The 18,415-nt window shown below is 43.2% G+C and overlaps 1 protein-coding gene across 4 annotated transcripts in view; it reads left to right on the top strand.

The window, feature by feature from the left end:
- Positions 1 to 12,043, top strand: part of ZMYM6 (zinc finger MYM-type containing 6) — a 43,688-nt gene extending 31,645 nt beyond the window's left edge. For all 4 annotated transcript variants that reach the window (XM_036351593.1, XM_036351594.1, XM_036351592.1 and 1 more), the window contains 2 exons: positions 6,880 to 7,024; positions 10,088 to 12,043. In XM_036351593.1, the coding sequence (XP_036207486.1) occupies positions 6,880 to 7,024; positions 10,088 to 11,919 (1,977 nt within the window). In that variant the 3' untranslated portion in view covers positions 11,920 to 12,043. The remainder of the gene's footprint in view (positions 1 to 6,879; positions 7,025 to 10,087) is intronic.
- The last annotated feature ends 6,372 nt before the right edge of the window (positions 12,044 to 18,415 follow it).

The following is an 18,415-nucleotide window of genomic DNA, read 5'->3' as shown; positions in this document are numbered from 1 at the left end:
GTGTCTGCAGTGGGAGAGCTTCTGTCCATAAAATTATTTTCGTTGCTACTTCATAACTGTAATTTTGCTACTGTTATGAATCGTAATGTAAATATCTGATATGCAGGATGTATTTTCATTGTTACAAATTGAACATAATTAAAGCATAGTGATTAATCACAAAAACAATATGTAATTATATATGTGTTTTCTGATGGTCTTAGGCGACCCCTGTGAAAGGGTTGTTTGACCCCTAAAGGGGTCGCGACCCACAGGTTGAGAAGCGCTGAGCTAGGGCTTTTTTCCCCCTTTTCTTCTTGAAATACCTTCTTTAATTTCTAGGTCATCATACTCGTACCTTTTCTTAACCTACATTGCTTCCTAGGTAACTCATACAATCCTGTGGTTTTATTTATTTATTTATTTTATTAAATATAAAAGGGAGAGGGAGATAGTGCCAGGAGCCGGTCCATGCTTGCTGTTTCAAGGGACCTGGCATATATGGCATACTGTTCTTAATATGTTTGCTCACCTTCTTGGCACTATGTGTTTTAACCAAGCTCTCTGAGAAAGGTTGTTTCCCCAGGTAGGGATTTTACCCTGAAGTTAGGGAGGGAATAAAACCCCTCAACTAAGTGCCAGGTGGGTAATTAATCACTTTAACTATGAACAATCATGCTTAAGCTACATAATCTTTACTCCCTGGAATGGAGATAAGAAACGCCCTAACCTTTGTAATAGAGATTGATAGGATTGAATCAACTGGTATAAATACAGATGTAACAAGACAGCAAGACACAGAACTTAGAACTCAGAACTTAGAACACAGAACTAAGAAGACAGAACCTACACAGAACCTACAGACAGAAGAACTTCGCTGGAGAGAACATGGCGAAAGATCCTGGACCGAACCTGACTACAAAAATTGGCAAGAGAACCTGACTAGAACCTGGTGACTGAACCTGGCTGGAGAACCTGGACAGAACCTGGCTGAAGAACCTAGCGAGGGAACATGGCTACAGAACCTGGCTGGAGAACCTGGAGAACCTAGCAAGAGAACATGGACACAGAACCTGGCTGGAGATCCTAAGCAGAACCTCTCTGGAGATCCAGACCAGAACTTGGCTGGAGATCCTGGCTGGAGATCCTGGATGGGCTGCTGATCAGCTGAAAGCTGTCTCCGTGTCGTTCCTTCCTCGCTGACTCCGTCCTCACCTATGGGGAACCCCTGGACCTGCTGGGGTTGGACCCCGGCAAGATAGAAACATCAATGATGAGAGAGAATCATTGGTTGGCTGCCTCCTGCACGCCCCCCACGGGGGATCGAGCCCACAACCCAGGCACGTGTCCTTGACCAGAATCGAACCCGGGACCTTTCTGTCTGCAGGCCGATGCTCTTATCTGCTGAGCCAAACCAGCCAGGGCAGTCCTGTGGTTTTAAATAGCACCCAGGTGGTGGCTGATTCCCAGTTTATTTCTTTTGCCCTAATCTCTGAGTTCCAGATTCATGTATCCAACTGTCTACTTGACATTTAGATGATTAATTACATTTAGATAGTTAATAGGAATCTCAATCAATATGTCTAAAACAGGACCCTTTTATTCCTTCCAGACTTCTTCTCTAGTGTTCTTGTTACCTCCTTAGTTTGAGCCACCATCATCTTTCTTCTGGATTATTGCAATGACCTCCTACCTGTTTTCCTGTTTCCCTTTTTCTCCTTTTTGGTTTTTTTCTTCATACTGTTGCCAAAATGATCTTCTTAAAACAAAATCAGATTGTGTGGCTTCACTGCTTAAACACCTTCAATGAAATTCTGAAAAAGAAGAATAAAGAAGAGGGAAGAGCTAGTTTTAAAAATTATGGGAAAGTTGCAAATTTTATAAAGCTCTACATCAGTGGTTCTCAACCTTGGCTGCACATTAGAATCACCTGGGAATCTTTAAAATCCCGATTTCTGGGCCTCATCCTCCAGAAATTCTGTTTCTTTGTTATGGGGTGGGGCCACAACATTAGTAACAAAGAAACAGAATTTCCGGAGGATGAGGCCCAGAAATCAGGATTTTAAAAAGATTCCCAGGTGATTCTAATGTGCAGCCAAGGTTGAGAACCACTGTTCTACGTAGTTGGAACAACTGATACTGAAGCAATGAACAGATGGACAAACTCAACAGAAAGGAGGTCCAGAAATAGATCTAAATATATATATAGGAATATAGAAATAATAAAATTGGCATTTTAGATTAGTAGAAGAAATCTAGATTATTCAATAAATAGTATTATGAGAATTGAGTAAACATGGAGAAAAAGTACAGTTGGATTTCTACCACACAAGTTAAACCAAAATGAAGACCATGGTTAGAGCCTGAAATGCACCCCTCTCCAACCTCACACTTAGGCATGTGGCCTGGCAAGCGGAATCCCCTGCACAGGCATACACAGTGGCTGTGTTGGGACTGTTATATAAATATGTTATATCCATACAGTGGAATACCATGCAGTTAAAAAAGAATGAGGCAGCCCTATATGTACAGAATAGAGCAGACTTATATAAGTGAAAAAGACACAAAACAGTATAGCACGCTGCCATTTCTGTTTTAAAAACAGACAAAACACATGCCTGTACACATATATAGAATATCTCTGGAAGGCAGCCAATAAATAGATAATAGTGGTGCCTCTGTGGAGAACTCAATAACTGAGGGAGAATTTTAAGAGAGAGATTTATAGTTTTGTTTACTACTTGAATTTTTGAAATTTATGTCACATGTTATGTTACCCATTCAAAAATATGCATAGAATTTTTTTTTAAAAGACAAAGGAAAACTGAGCAAAGGCTATGAATAGAAAGTTCACAGAAGAGGAAATACAAATAATGCTTAACCATGAAAATACCTAATGACACTACTATTAGATACTTTTTCATTTATTGAGAAATAGCAAAGAGTCTGATAATGTGTTGATTAGAGCAGCGGTTTTCTTTTTTTTTAATTTTTTTTTTTTTTTTATTGATTTCAGAGAGGAAGAGAGAGGGAGAGAGAGATAGAAACATCAATGATGAGAGAGAATCACTGATCAGCTGCCTCCTGCATGCCCACAATGGGATCAAGCCCGCAACCCGGGCATGTGCCCCTGACTGGAATTGAACCTGGGACCCTTCAGTCCACAGGCTGACACTCTATCCACTGAGCCAAACCAGCTAGGGCTAGAGCAGCGGTTTTCAATTGTTGTATTGTGGCACACTGGTGTGCTGCAAGAATTCTTAAAACATGCAATACTGGACTATTTAGCCAGGGACACTGATCTCTTTTTCCTTAGATTGTCAAATAAGAGAATGACAATGGTAAACACAATAATAGCCACCCGGTATGAATGAATCAAAATTATACCAATTTCTTTCTTTGTCAGATGGGCAAAAAATATATTTTTTGGTGTGCTCAGAATTTTAGTAATTAGTTTATGTGTATCATGAGATGAAAAAGTGGGAAACAGTGCTAGGAAACAGGCTCACATACATTGCTGAAGGTCATTTAATTATTTTTATATATTTTTTTATTGATTTCAGAGAGGGAGAGGGAAAAAGAAATAGAAATCAACAATGAGAAAGAATCATTGGTCGGCTGCCTCTTGCATGCTCCCCACTGGGGATCAAGCCCACAACTCAGGCATGTTCCCTGACTGGGAATTGAACCAGTGATCTCTTGGTGCACGGGACAGTGCTCAATCCACTGACCAGCCAGAGGAAGGTCATTTAATTTGATATGACTTCTAGGGAAAGCAATTTGGCAATTCCATCATAATTAAATAATTCCATCACATACAGTTTTTAATATATTTTGATCCACCAAACAGCATTTGTAAGATCTTTTTATATAGATACTAGAGACCCAGTGCATGAAATTCGTGGGGGGGGGGGGCGCGCCTCAGACTGGCCTGTGCCCTTTCGCAGTCCAGGACCCCTTGGGGGATGTCCGCCTGCCGGCTTAGGCCCGCTCTCTGCAGCAGTTGGACATCCCTCTCACAGTCCGGGATTCCTCGCTCCTTACCGCCCGCCTGCTTGCTGCACCTTACCGCTCGGCTTGCTGCTCCTTAGCGCTGCTGCTGCTGCGCTCGCCAGCTGTGAGCCTGGCTTCTGGCTGAGTGGTGCTCCCTCTGTGGGAGTGCACTGACCACCAGGGGGCAGCTCCTGCGTTGAGTGTCTGCCCCCTGGTGGTCATTATGCATCATAGTGACGGGTCATTCCACTGGTCGTTCCACCGTTTGGTCAATTTGCATATTAGGCTTTTATATAGGACTAGAGGTCCTATGCACAAAATTTGTGCAAGAGTAGGCCTTCCTTCCCCCGGCTGCTGGCACTGGCTTCCCTCTGGCACCTCGGACCCGGGCTTCCCTCCGGCCACCTGCAGGCACCCGAGACCCAGGCTTCCCTCACAGCCCCGGCTTCGTCAGGAAGGTCGTCCGGTCTAATTAGCATATTACGCTTTTATTATTATAGATAATAGCACATGTAGAATTAATTTATGTATAAGGATATTTATTGCAGCATTGTTTATAAAAGCAAAAGATTTGTAATATTCAAATGTTCAGAAGCAGATGCCCTAGCCAGTTTGCTCAGTGGATAGAGCTTTGGCCCAAAGACTGAAGGGTCCTGTGTTTGATTCCATCGATGTTTTTCCCCCTCCCTTTATTCTCTCTAAAAATCAGTGGAAAATATCCTTGGGTGAGGATCAGCAACAATAAAAAAAGTTCAGCTGAGACACTTCACATTCCCTGAGGTACATTCAGTGTATAAAGCCCCTAGGAGGCAGCTTCATACAAAGTGATGTAAATATACCTTCAAGATAGCTTGCAAAGTGACAATGCAGAACCTTACTAAAAATATGATCATTTGTAGTCAGAAGCTTTGTAGTCAGAAGCGACTTATTTAATTATATAAACTAGCGATTTTCAACCTTTCTCATCTCATGATACACATAAACTAATTACTAAAATTCTGCAGCACACCAAAAAAAATATTTTTTGCCCATCCGATAATAGGTATAATAGGTATAATTTTGATTCATTCATTCATTCATTCATTCATTCATTCATTCATTCATTCATATTGTGTTGGCTGTTGTCATTTTTAAATTAAATCTGAGGTAAAAGAGATCAGTGCCCCTGACTAGTCAGGTATTGCATGTTTTAAAAATTCTTGAGACACACCAGTATGCCATGGCACACCAGTTGAAAATCATTGACATAGCCTGGCTGGCGTGGCTCAGTGATTGAGTGTCAGCCTATGAACCAGGAGGTCACAGTTTGATTCCCGGCCAGGGTACATGCCCGGGTTGTGGGCTCGATCCCCAGTGTGGGGTGTGCAGGAGGCAGCTGATCAATGATTCTCTCTCATCATTGATATTTCTATCTCTCCTTCTCCCTTCTCGGAAATCAATAAAATATATTTTTAAAAAAATCATTGACATACGCCATCTTTGGAAGAATGTATAAGAAATTGGGAAGAGTGGTTGTATTCAAGGTAGAGTCTGGCTAGAGGGCAGACAAGCATAGAAAACTTTCTGTATACACTTTTATACCTTTTGAATTATTATATAACTCAATATTATTGCATATATTATCTGTTTTAAAAATTTAAAACACAGTCCTTCCAGACCCTATACAGTTTGGCTTCTGCCTACCTCTCCAAATGTATTATTCTCACCCCTGCTTACTTAGCCTTGTTCTTGTTGATATTCCTAAAGCAGGCCAAGCTCTTTCCCACTTCACAGATTTGCACCTACCATCCCTCTGCCTGGAATCCACTGACGTCTGGCCTTTGCATGGCTTGCTCTTTTGAATATTCAGAAGGTCTCTGCTCAAATGTTTACTCCTTCCTCCACACCATCACTCTCCATTCTCTTACCCTACTTTATTTCTTCTATAGCACTTATCATTCCCTAAAATTATACATTATATATTTGTTTTACTTGTTTATCTTCTGAGCCTCTCTCTAGAATGTAAGTCGCATGAGAGTAGTACTTTGTCTTGTTTTTTGCTGTATCCCCAGGGCTTAGAACAGTGCTTGGCTTAAACTGAACATTCAGTAAATATTACTCCGTAACTGAATGGATAAACATGTTTTAAATACATTCTCTCACTCTGTTGCTTATTCTTCAATTTTTTTTAGAAATCCTTACCCAAAGATGTGTTTTTATTGATTTGAGGAAGGGGGGGGGGGGGAGAGAGAGAGAGAGAGAGAGAGAGAGAGAGAGAGAGAGAGAGAGAGAAAGAAACATCAATCAGTTGCCTCCAGCACACACCCAAACCAGGGATAAAACCTGCATCCTAGGTATGTGCCCTGACCAGGAATTGTACCTGAAACCTTTCAGTATGCAGGATGACATTCCAACCAGTTGAGCCACACCAGCCAAGGTTCAACTTTGTTTTATAAAGACCTTTGTTTGCAAAAAAAATTCAAGGTAGTCAAATATGTCCATCTTTTCTGCTTTGTTTTTAACTCTCATGTTTTATTTAAGAATACTTGTTTCTTGTTCTGTTCATTTAAAAGTTCTCCAGTTAATATTTTTCATTTTGAGGTTGTTGATTGATATGGAATATATTTTTGCATATAGTCTGACATTGGCTCTAATTTTTCTAAATAGTTGTCCTAATTAGCGAAGATCGCTTTCATTGTTTTGATTATACTTACTATGGGCAGAGTATTTTCAGTAAATGGAACTAATACTGATTAGAAGAATTAGGAATTAGTGTATATTTTCCATAGTGACTTCTTTATTACAATCACTCTTTCAGAGGAATTATATTTCTCTTGATATATGCCACCTTTCAATTGATAGCAATTATTGTCAGTGATGAGATACTAAAAAAATCTCTCTTTGGTTTCTTAATTTGCTTTTAACTAGGGAAATACACAGACAGATGCCATGAAACTTCTTTCTTCCCAGTCTTCCCGACTTTTAAAGAACAAAGCATTATTGTGCAAGCCCGCCACACAGACCAAGGCCATCTCTTGCAAACCACATACACAACACAAGGAATGTCAGACAGGTATGTGTCCTTGTGCTTTCCACATGTGGAAAGTTTGTCCTCTGTTTGTTTTTTTGTAAAGAAAGGAAAAGAAAGTCATTGACAATTTCATAAATGTGAAAACATTTAATCCTTTGAACGTCTAATTTATTTCTTTTATAATTATTGTCCTTTACACTAATAACTACTAAATTGAATCCATATGCACACAAAGCATTATGTGTAGAGTAGACAAACATCTGTTTTTCAGATGTATAGATAAGCTATTACAATTACTAAATATAAGTTTTTTTATTGATTAAGTTATTACATATGTGTCCTTATCCCCACATTATAAATACAACTTTTTAAAAAGCATTAGTGATTTAATCTTAGTTGTTGTTTTTTTAAACACTATAAATTGATTTGTCAGTTACTAAAGGTATAACTGTATGTCTGAGGTATTGTTGATAAGGAAAATTATTTGAATTCATACTTGAAAAGGTTGTAAACTATTTCTCCAATCCATGTTATAGCTTTTAACCCCACCTACCCTTATATTTTCAGTTACTTTCATAGCTCTGCTCAAAGCATTTTTTAATTTAAAAAAATTTTTGTATTGATTTTTTTATTTTTTTGTTTTGTGTTTTAAATATATTTTTATTGATTTCAGAGAGGAAGGGAGAGGGAGAGAGATATAGAAACATTAGTGATGAGAGAGAATCATTGATCGGCCGTCTCCTGCACGTCCCACATTGGGGTTTGAGCCTGCAACCCGGGCATGTGCCCTTGATTGGAATCGAACCCAGGACCTTTCAGTCCACAGGCTGACACTCTATCCAGTGAGCCAAACCAGATAGGGCTTGATTTTTTCTTTTTAGAGAGAGAGGAAAGAAGAGGGAAGGAAGGAGGGAGAGAAGGAGGGAGAGAGGGAGGGAGGGAGGAAGGAAGGAAGGGAGGGAGGGAGGGAGGGAGGGAGAGAGAGAGAGAGAGAGAGAGAGAGAGAGAGAGAGAGAGAGAGAGAGAGAGAGAGAGAGAAAGAAGAAAGAAAGAAAGAGAAAAAGAAAAGAAAGAGAAAAAGAAAAGAAAGAGAAACATTGATGTGAGAACTCGACATCAGTTGGCTGCCTCCTGCATACCCGCTACCTGGGATCAAGCCTGCAACCTGGGCATGTGCCCTGACTGGGAACTGAACTGGCAACTTTCTGGTGCATGGGACAATGCCTAACCAACTGAGCCACACTAGCCAGGGCTGATTTTTGTTCTTAATTTTACTTCATTGAATATACTGTATTTAAAAGCTTACTCTGTCAAAATATAATCATGAGCTAGGCCAGTGAAGTTCAGTTGGCTAGGTGTCATCCCAGGAACCAGGAGGTCACAGTTCGATTCCCAGTCCGGGCACACGTCTGCGTTGCTGGCTCAATCCCCAGTAGAGGACATGTAGGAGGCAGCCGATCGATGTTTCTCTCTCATTCATGTTTCTATCTCTCTTTCCCTCTCCCTTCTCTCTGAAATCAATAAAAAAATATAAAAAATAATCACGAGTTTTTATGAAGGATGCCTTTCTTTTGGTAGGGGTCAAGGAGAACCCCATTTTCCTTCCTCAGTAAATTTGATTGCTTTATATTCCCATTAAAATGATACACTCTTTGTGTAATGAATTAATATTATATGCACATTCACATGTGGACATCTAAATGTGTAGGTATGTGTGCTTATGCAAAAAAAATTTTCTATGTTAAATATTGGATTGTTTCCTATATGCTGTTATAAACTACATTTTTATTTGAATTGCATCAGAAACCATTCCATGTGAATATAAATTTAAATATACATTGAGATTCTTAAAAGATGTGCATAGATTCCAGTGTATATAACATACCCATTCCTCTAAGATTGGACAATTAGATTACTTCATTTTTTAATATTATAAAAAATGTTGAGTTAAGCTATGTAAATGGATCTTTGTATACTTGTCTAATTTTATTCTTAGGATAAATTCTAAGTAGTGGAATTATAGTTTCAAAAGCTATCATAGACCTTTTTTTTGCCAACCCTCACCTGAGGATATTTTTTCCATTGATTTTTAGAGAGAGTGGAAAGGAGAGAGAGAGGGAAAGAGAAACATTGATGTGATAGATACACATCAATTGGTTACCTGCCTCCTACACGTACCCCAGGGCGCCAGGAATTGAGCCTGCAACCCAGGTATGTGCCCCTGACTGGGGCTAATGCTCTAACCACTGAGAAATACCAGCCAGGGCAAAAGCTATCATAGTTTTTTTTATATATGTTGCAAAATTGCCCTTCTGAAAAGCACATCAATTTATGCTCCAACTACCAGTGTTTTGAGAGCATTAATTTCTCTGTACCCTCACTAACATTGAGTATTAAAACTACTAATTAACCCTTTTCCCCCCAACTTTAATTTGGAAAAATTTCAAAATTCAGGAAGATTGAAAATATAGCACAACAAACACCAATATACCCTTCATTTAGATTAAAAAAAAAAAAATTTTATTGATTTTTTACAGAGAGGAAGGGAGAGGGATAGAGAGTTAGAAACATCGATGAGAGAGAAACATCGATCAGCTGCCTCCTGCACACCCCCCACTGGGGATGTGCCCGCAACCAAGGTACATGCCCTTGACTGGAATCGAACCTGGGACCCTTCAGTCCGCAAGCCGAGGCTCTATCCACTGAGCCAAACCTGTCAGGGCCCTGCATTTAGATTTACCAAATGTTAACTTTTTGCAACATTTCTTTTCTCTTTTTTCCTGAACTTTTTAAAAGTGAAGTAATTTATTCTTAATATGATGTATTCTGTGGACTTCAACCCTGATTCCAGTTATCTATTGAATAGACAGAATTTCTTGTTCATGTACCACAGCTTACAGTTTCACTTTAGTCAGTGACCAAGCTTTGGACAAAGGAGAAATTCTGTTTTCAATGGCATCGTGGAAGTATTATGGTTTGTGTTTAAGCTTTAGTATATTCCTTTAATAAATAGTAAAAAAAGTATAAATTTTAAATATGTATGAGGAAAACATCAATAACATAGCTTATTCTTGAAAATAACAGAGATTCAAATATTTCATTCAGATTTACCTATGCCTAATGGGAAGAATGATGTGGAACTTGATTCTCCACCTGCAAAGAAAAAAAAAATAGGTTTTTTCCAGACTTATGATATAGAATATTTAAAAGTTGGTTTTATTATCTATCCTGGATCAAAAGAAAGTTCACCAAGGCCTCAGTGTGTCATTTGTGGAGAAATCTTATCGTCTGAACACATGAAGCTAGCAAATCTTTCTCATCACTTAAAGACAAAACATTCAGAATTGGAAAACAAACCAGTAGATTTTTTTGAACAAAAATCTCTTGAAATGGAATGTCAAAATAGTTCTTTTAAAAAGTGTTTATTAGTTGAAAAGTCACTCGTGAAAGCTTCTTATTTAATTGCTTTCCAAATTGCTGCCAGCAAGAAGCCATTCTCCATTGCTGAAGAGTTAATTAAACCACACTTAGTAGAAATGTGTTCAGAAGTTTGGGGTTCAAGTGCTGGAGACAAAATGAAAACCATTCCTCTTTCTAATAATATGATTGGACACAGGATTGATGAACTGTCTGCAGACATTGAAGACCAGCTGATTCAAAAAGTCAGAGAGTCAAAGTGGTTTGCCCTTCAGATAGATGAGTCTTCAGAAATCTCAAATACTACCCTTCTTTTGTGCTATATTCGTTTCATTGATAATGATTGTAGTGATATAAAAGAAGAATTATTATGTTGTATTGAAATGCCTTCACCAACAACTGGTGTTGAACTATTTGAACTAATAAGTAAATATATTCATAGTAAATCTCTGAATTGGAAATATTGTGTTGGTCTGTGTACAGATGGGGCTGCAAGCATGACTGGCAGGTATTCTGGTTTAAGGGAAAAAATTCAAGAAGTTGCCATGAATACACTGGCATTTACACATTGTTTTATTCACCGTGAACGTTTAGCAGCAGAAAAGTTGTCTCCATGCTTACATAAAATTCTTTTGCAGTCAGCACAAATTTTAAGTTTTATAAAGAGCAATGCCTTGAATTCACGTATGTTAACAATTTTGTATGAAGAGATGGGTTCTGAGCATGTGAATTTACCACTTCCTGCTGAAGTACGGTGGATATCGAGAGGGAGAATTTTAACAAGATTATTTGAATTACGACATGAAATTGAAATTTTTTTAAATCAGCAGCATTCCGATTTGGCCAAGTATTTTCTTGATGAGGAATGGGTGGCAAGGCTGGCCTATTTATCAGATATTTTTTCACTTATAAATGAACTAAGTTTAAGTCTCCAAGGAAGTATGACTACGCTCTTCAATTTGTATAATAAAATGGATGTACTTAAAGAAAAGTTAAAAATGTGGTTGAAGCGCACACAAGAGAATGATTATGAAATGTTTCCTTCATTTTCCGAATTCTCAAACTCATCCAGTTTAAATATGAGAAGCATTTCAAGCACTGTTTTTGAGCACCTGGAAGGACTTTCTCAAATGTTCAGTGACTGTTATCCACCAGAAGAAGACTTGCGTCTGGGAAATTGGTGGATAATTAATCCTTTTATGTATCACCGAAATAGTAATCTCAAGGGCTTCGAAGAAGAAAAACTAGCACAGTTATCTTCAGATTTAGAATTAAAATCAGTATTTAAATCAATGTCTGTAACTCAGTTTTGGATAAAAGCAAAGACAAGTTACCCAGAACTCCATGAAAGGGCAATGAAATTTTTATTGCCTTTTTCAACTATTTACTTATGTGATGCTACATTTTCAGCTTTGACTGAGTCAAAACAAAGAAATCTGTTGGTTTCTGGCCCTGCCCTAAGACTTGCAGTCACATCTTTAATTCCAAGGATAGAAAAATTAGTAAAGGAGAAAGAATAATAAATGTATATTGTTTATCAAAGTCTATAACTTTGTGTTAAATTTTGTATGGGACAAGTATCCTAAAATATAATTTCCTAATGTGCTTATGTGTTTTCAGTGATTAAATGTTTGAATAATTTTACTTTTTGTTGAGGAATTTAATCATTACACATTTATACACAATTGTATATCATTTTATTGACTGATCAAATAATTTGGATTAATGACAAAGATGTAGGTAGTGAAAGGTCCAATTTATAATGTAATTAATAGCACACCTGGATGTTGAAACTGCTTGGCATTTAGAAGCACGTGGGACATGTTAGTCTTCAGCCAGCCTGCCTCCTACTATAGCAGGTTGTGGTAGGTAGAAAAAAAAGATCTAAGTAGCTTGATTAACAGGAAATGAAAGCAGCAGGAGAGTTTGAGACCCCTGTAGGGGGCCCTCTCTGGCCCACTGGACCAGGGTTTGGCAAATCTTTTTCATAAAGGGCCAGATAGTGATTTTTTGTTTTGTTTTGTTAATCCTCACCCAAGGATATATTTTCCATTGCTTTCAGAGAGAGAGAGAGAGAAAGAGAGAGAGGGAGGAAAGCAGGGAGAGAGGAAGGGAGAAATGGGAAAAGAGAAAGAAGCATTGATGTGAGAGAGACACATAGATTGGTTGCCTCCCACACTCTTCCTGATGGTGTGTGTGTGTGTGTTGGGGAGGTGGGGGCTGAGAGCTGGAAGAGAACCTGCAACTCAGGTACATGCCCTTGACTGGGAATCGTACCCTCAACCCTTTAGCACTCGGGTCTATGCTTTAACTAATTAGCCATACTGGCCCAGGCTAAATAGTGAATATTTTAGGCTTTGCAGGCCATAGGTGGCAACTACAGTACTCAACCTGTGGTTATAGCACAAATGCAACTGTAGACAGTACACAGACGAATGTGGCTGTGTTTCAATAAAACTATGAACATTGAAATATGAATCCATATAATTTTCCTTTCATGAAGCTGCCTTTAAAATTTTTATCATTAAAAAACAACAACTATCTATATATATAAAAAGCCAGCGACCCAAATGCCTTAGCGACCAGAACGACCAGTCACTACGACGCCCACTGTGGCCAACTAACCAGCCCAATGGGGTGGGGAGCTGGGGCTGGCTGGCCAACCTCCCTTGGCCCTTCCCCCCAGCCACCCCACCCCTGATCGGCCTCTCCCACCCTGGTTGAGGGCGGGGCAGCCAGCCAAACCACCCTCGGCCCTTCCCCCCAGCTGGCCCTGCCCCCAATGGGCCTGCCCCACCCCAATTGGCCCGCAGCCCATCCTCCACCTGGCCCCACCCCTGATTGCCCCCCCCACCCCAATAGGGGGCGGGGCTTGCCAGCCAACCTCCTGCAGCCCCTCTCCCCAGCTGGCCCTGCCCCTGATTGGCCCCCCCCCTCCATTAGGGGCAGGGCCGGCCAACCTTCTGCCATCTCCTCCTGACAGGCCCAGCCCCAATCCGCCCCGACTGGGGTTGGGCCAGCCGGACCCCACCTTTGCATGAATTTGTGCACTGGGCCTCTAGTCCTATCTAATAAAAGAGAAACATGCAAATTGACCATAACCCCGACACCCTTCTCATTGGCTAATCGGCAGGATATGCAAATTAACTGCCAACCAAGATGGCGGCCAGCAGCCATACCGCTGAAGTGAACAGGAGGCTTGCTTGCTCCAGTGATGGAGGAAGCCAATGTTCCTGGCCTGCTGCTGCCAGCCTCTGAGCTGCACTCTAAGCAACTATGTTGCAAGTATAGAAGCTAAACAAGCTCCAGAGACCTGCTTTCAGCCAGCTTCAGCCTCAGAGCTTAGAGCTGCTGTGATGGCAACAGAGTTTCAATTATAGAAGCCAAACAGACCCAGAAACCTGCTTTCAGCCCTCAGAGCTGGAGCCGGCTCTCAGCTCCAGTGACAGCTATAGAAGGTAAATAAATCCCAGAATTAAAAAAAAAAAAAAAAAAAGGAGAAGCTGGGGGCTTAAGTTGCCCTCCAGCCTCAAAACGGCTCTCAGGCCCTCACCCAGACTGGCCAGGCACCCCAGTGGGGACCCCCACCCTGAAGGGGGTGTGACCAGCTGCAAACAGCCTTCAGCCCGTCATCCAGGCTGGCCAGGCACCCAAGCGGGACCCCCACCCTGATCCGGGACACTTTCAGGGCAAACCAGCCAGCCCCCACCCATGCACCAGGCCTGTATCCTATACTACAGGCAGGGTGGGACAGTGCGAGCTGCCATCCGGGCCCCATGTGCAGCCCTGGGCAGCAGGGCATAAGCCCTGCCCCCAGCCGGGGCCTCTGTGTGCCACCTGAGCCCCCAGCCGGGACCCCTGTGCCGCCTAAGCCCTGCACTGCTAAGCCCTGCCCCCAGCCGGGACCCCATGACTATTGGAGAGCAGGAAAGTGCCGCTGGGCCCTGGGTCGCTGTGGTGATCCGGCCATCGGTGAGTAGAAAAGTGCGGCCTGTAGGCAGCACCCAGCTGGGCCTGATCCGGGAGCAGGAAAGCAAGCCCGGCCTGCGGGCAGCCCCCAGTTGGGCCTGCTCCCCGGTCGCCATGGAGACCTGGGAGCGGGAAAGCCCAGCCTGTGGGCAGCCCCCAGCTGGGCCTGCTCCCCGGTTGCCATGGCGATCCAGGAGCAGGAAAGCCCGGCTTGCAAGCAACACCCCTATCCTGGCCATAGCTCAAGGGAGAGTACAACATGCAGTGGAGGCCAGGAGCCTGAGAGATCAACACAGACGGGCTCCTGCTCCAAGCCTCCATGGTGTGGCTGGGGGCAGGCCCCCAGCAGACACACACACACACACACACACAAACACACAGTGCCTGTTCTGAGCCTCCAATGTGGCTGGGGGCAGACCCCCAGTGGGGACACACACACACACACACACACACACACACACACACGGCAACTGCTTCGAGCCTACGTGGCGCGGCTGGGGGTAGGCCCTAGCAGACAGACACACACATACATACACACACACACACACACACACACACACACACGGGATGCCTGCTCCAAGTCTCTGCTGCCTGACTGTGGCCATCAGTAGGACATCCAGTGAGGGCTCCCAGACTGTGAGAGGGGCAGGCTGGGCTGAGAGAACCCCACCCCCCAGTGCATGAATTTCATGCACCGGGCCTCTAGTATATATATAAAAACCAAAGCAACTGTTCAACAGTTTGACTGGTAGCTATGACGTGCACTGACCACCAGGGGGCAGACACTCAACGCACAGGCATGGAAACATGGAACAGACTGATGAATCACAGAGGGAAGGAGGGAGGGAGAGGACGGGAAGAGATTAACCAAAGATCTTATATGCATACTAGAGGCCTGGTGCATGGATTCGTGCACTGGTGGGGTCCTTTGGCCTGGCCTGCGGGGACCTGGCTGAAACTGGCAGTCCGACATCCCCCGAGGGGTCCCGGATTTCGAGAGGGTGCAGGCCAGGCCAAGGGACCCCACCGGTGCATGGCACCGGGCCTCTAGTGTAAACAAATAAACATTAGTTGGTGGAGGAGGAGGGGGTAAAAAATACGTTCCATACAACTGACCAAATTTGGCCCAGTTTGCCCATCCAGGTCTAGACAGATTTCCAGGTAAAATCAGATGTGCCAGGAGTGGCCTGTAGGGTTTTGTTCTGTGAAAACCTCTCTTTTCACAGTTATAAGTATTAACAGCAAACTGCATCAGATGTTAGACTTTGGACCTTGAGTTCGACTAAGAATTCAGCGCCAGGGAACTCAAATACAAGTGCAAGTTTTTTTAGAAAGTCACTGGGGTACAAGTGAGCTGTGGAAGAAGAGAGCCACCCAGCTGCGTGGAGTCAGCAAGCAAGTTGCGGAGGCAAAACAAGGGCCCTTGGAGCGTAGGAAAAAGAAAGAGGAAGGAGAAGCGGGGAAAGACGCGTGTGCACGCGTGTGTGCTTGTGTGTGTGCGTGTGTGTGTATGTGAGAGAGAGAGAGAGAGAGAAAGGTGGGGTGTGCGGGAGGTGAGAGAATATGAGTATGAGCACCGGCATATGCTGGGTCTTTCCTCTTAATGGCTTTTTATCTCGTGGTCTCAGGGGAGGATCTCAGTTGCGTATTCATCAGATTTTCCTGGTGTGGCTCCTCAGGCTTGTGGTCTCCACTGATTGATTGGGGCCAAGGCAGGGAGGGGATCATTAGTCATTGCAGCTGGTCCTGATGCCAGCTATCGTGTTGCCTGCCTGGCCTTGCTGCTTTTCTGGGCCTGGAGCTGAAACACAACTGAGGCCTAGATGTTATTTATCTATAGTTTGACCAGAACTCTGTCTCTGTGGTCAACATACCTGAGGGTTTGTTCATAGGATTATTTTTTGTGGTTCAGAACCTCATTGTTCGAGGCCTTAATGTGCCGGGGTCCAACCCCAGCAGGTCCAGGGGTCCCCAAAGGTGTGGATGGAGTCGGCGAAGAAGGAATGACATGGAGACAGCGTTCAGTTGATCAGCAGCCTAGCCAGGATCTCTAGCCAGGATCTCCAGCCAAGTTCTGGTCTGGATCTCCAGAGAGGTTCTGCTTCAGATCTCCAGCCAGGTTCTGTGTCCATGTTCTCTTGCTAGGTTCTCCAGCCAGGTTCAGTCCAGGTTCTCCAGCCAGGTTCAGTCACCAGGTTCTAGTCAGGTTCTCTTGCCAATTTCTGTAGTCAGGTTCAGTCCAGGATCTTTTGCCATGTTCTCTCGCTAGGTTCTGTCTCTAGGTTCTGAGGCCAGTTTCTGTCCAGGATCTTTTGCCATGTTCTCTCCAGCGAAGTTCTTCTGTCTCTAGAGAACGTTCTGTGTAGGTTCTGTGCCTAGGTTCCGTCTCTCTTGGTTCCGTATTCTAAGTTCTGTGTGTTGCTGTCTTATTACATCTGTATTTATACCAGTTGATTCAATCCTATCAATCTCTATTACAAAGGTTAGGGCGTTTCTTATCTCCATTCCAGGGAGTAAAGATTATGTAGCTTAAGCATGATTGTTCGTAGTTAAAGTGATTAATTACCCGCCTGGCACTTAGTTAAGAGGTTTTATTCCCTCCCTAACTTCAGGGGAAAATCCCTACCTGGGGAAACAACCTTTCTCAGAGAGGAGACCTTGGTTAAAACCCATAGTGCCAAGAAGGTGAGCAAACATATTAAGAACAATATGCCATATATGCCAGGTCCCTTGAAACAGCAAGGATGGACCGGCTCCCGGCATTAATGCTTAAGGGCAGTGATGGCGAACCTTTTGAGCTTGGGGTGTCAGCATTTTGAAAAACCCTAACTTAACACTGGTGCCGTGTCACATACAGACATTTTTTGATATTTGCAACCATAGTAAAACAAAGACTTATATTTTTGATATTTATTTTATATATTTAAATGCCATTTAACAAAGAAAAATCAACCAAAAAAATGAGTTCGCGTGTCACTTCTGACACGAGTGTCATAGGTTCGCCATCCCTGCTTAAGGGAGTGGTCATGTGAGGGAGTCAAATGAGGCTATTCTCCAGGCCCCCTTGTTCTCCTCTAAGGAGATGTACCACGGGATTAGCAACGTGCCAGGGGAGGAAAGGTCAGGGGAGGGTCCGAACTGCATGGCCAGTGATATGAAAGGTCAGGGGGTCTAAACCGCATGACCCGAGATATGCTAGGGGAGGTAAGGTCACCCTGGGGGGTGAGGTCCTACCCTATAATACTTGAGTTCCCAGGTTAGCCCGTTGCTAGGCACCCAGGGCTTTTCACCCTGGTGGCCTTCTGTACCTGGCCTGTTTCCACTCTGCTCCTGCCTAACTGCCCAGGATATCACAAGTATCTGAATTTTCAAACATCTTTTACATTTTGATTTCAGCTGAGAGAAATTAGAAGATATGTCTCAAGCAAAGATACAAAAGAGCAATTCCTTTTATAATGACTAGTTACTGATTTATTATTAATAATTTCATAAATTACTTTGCAAATAACTTTTTGAGCTCATACATGTGCCAGGCATTGTGCTAGGCCTATTACAGACTCCGGGGGACTGATGCAGCATTATCCCTACTTACAGAAGCAGATACTGCGGCGCGGCGCACCGAGGTTAGGTGACAGCTCAGATCGCTAAGCTAGGGCGGCGCAGGCAGGAATGAGGCCCTGGTCTTTTGCATCCTAACTGCCCTCTCTGCAAGCCACTTCCAGATACCATGTTTAACTCCGCTCTGTTCGTGTTGACTGGGAGACACATTTTCCCTAAATTCAATCGGGCTCATATAGTCAGTTAAGAGCAAGTGGGCTTGAGACAAACGCCAGGTCCATCGGCCTCCCCCCGCCCCACCCCCCACCCCAACCAGGTCCTGGGACAAAAGACAGTGGCAACACTCCTGGAAGAGGAGGAAAGGGAAGCCCTAGCGCGTCCTCCAGCCGCCGGGGGGGGGGGGGGGGGGGCGGGGGGGGGGCGGGAGGAAGTCAATCCGAGGCCGGGGCGGGTTTTGGGCCGGGCCGGACTGGGGCGCGTGAGCCCGCC

This window comes from Myotis myotis, unplaced genomic scaffold (genome assembly GCF_014108235.1).
Source record: "Myotis myotis isolate mMyoMyo1 unplaced genomic scaffold, mMyoMyo1.p scaffold_m19_p_2, whole genome shotgun sequence".
NCBI lineage: Eukaryota > Metazoa > Chordata > Mammalia > Chiroptera > Vespertilionidae > Myotis > Myotis myotis.
This window is presented reverse-complemented; position numbering and strand designations above follow the sequence as displayed.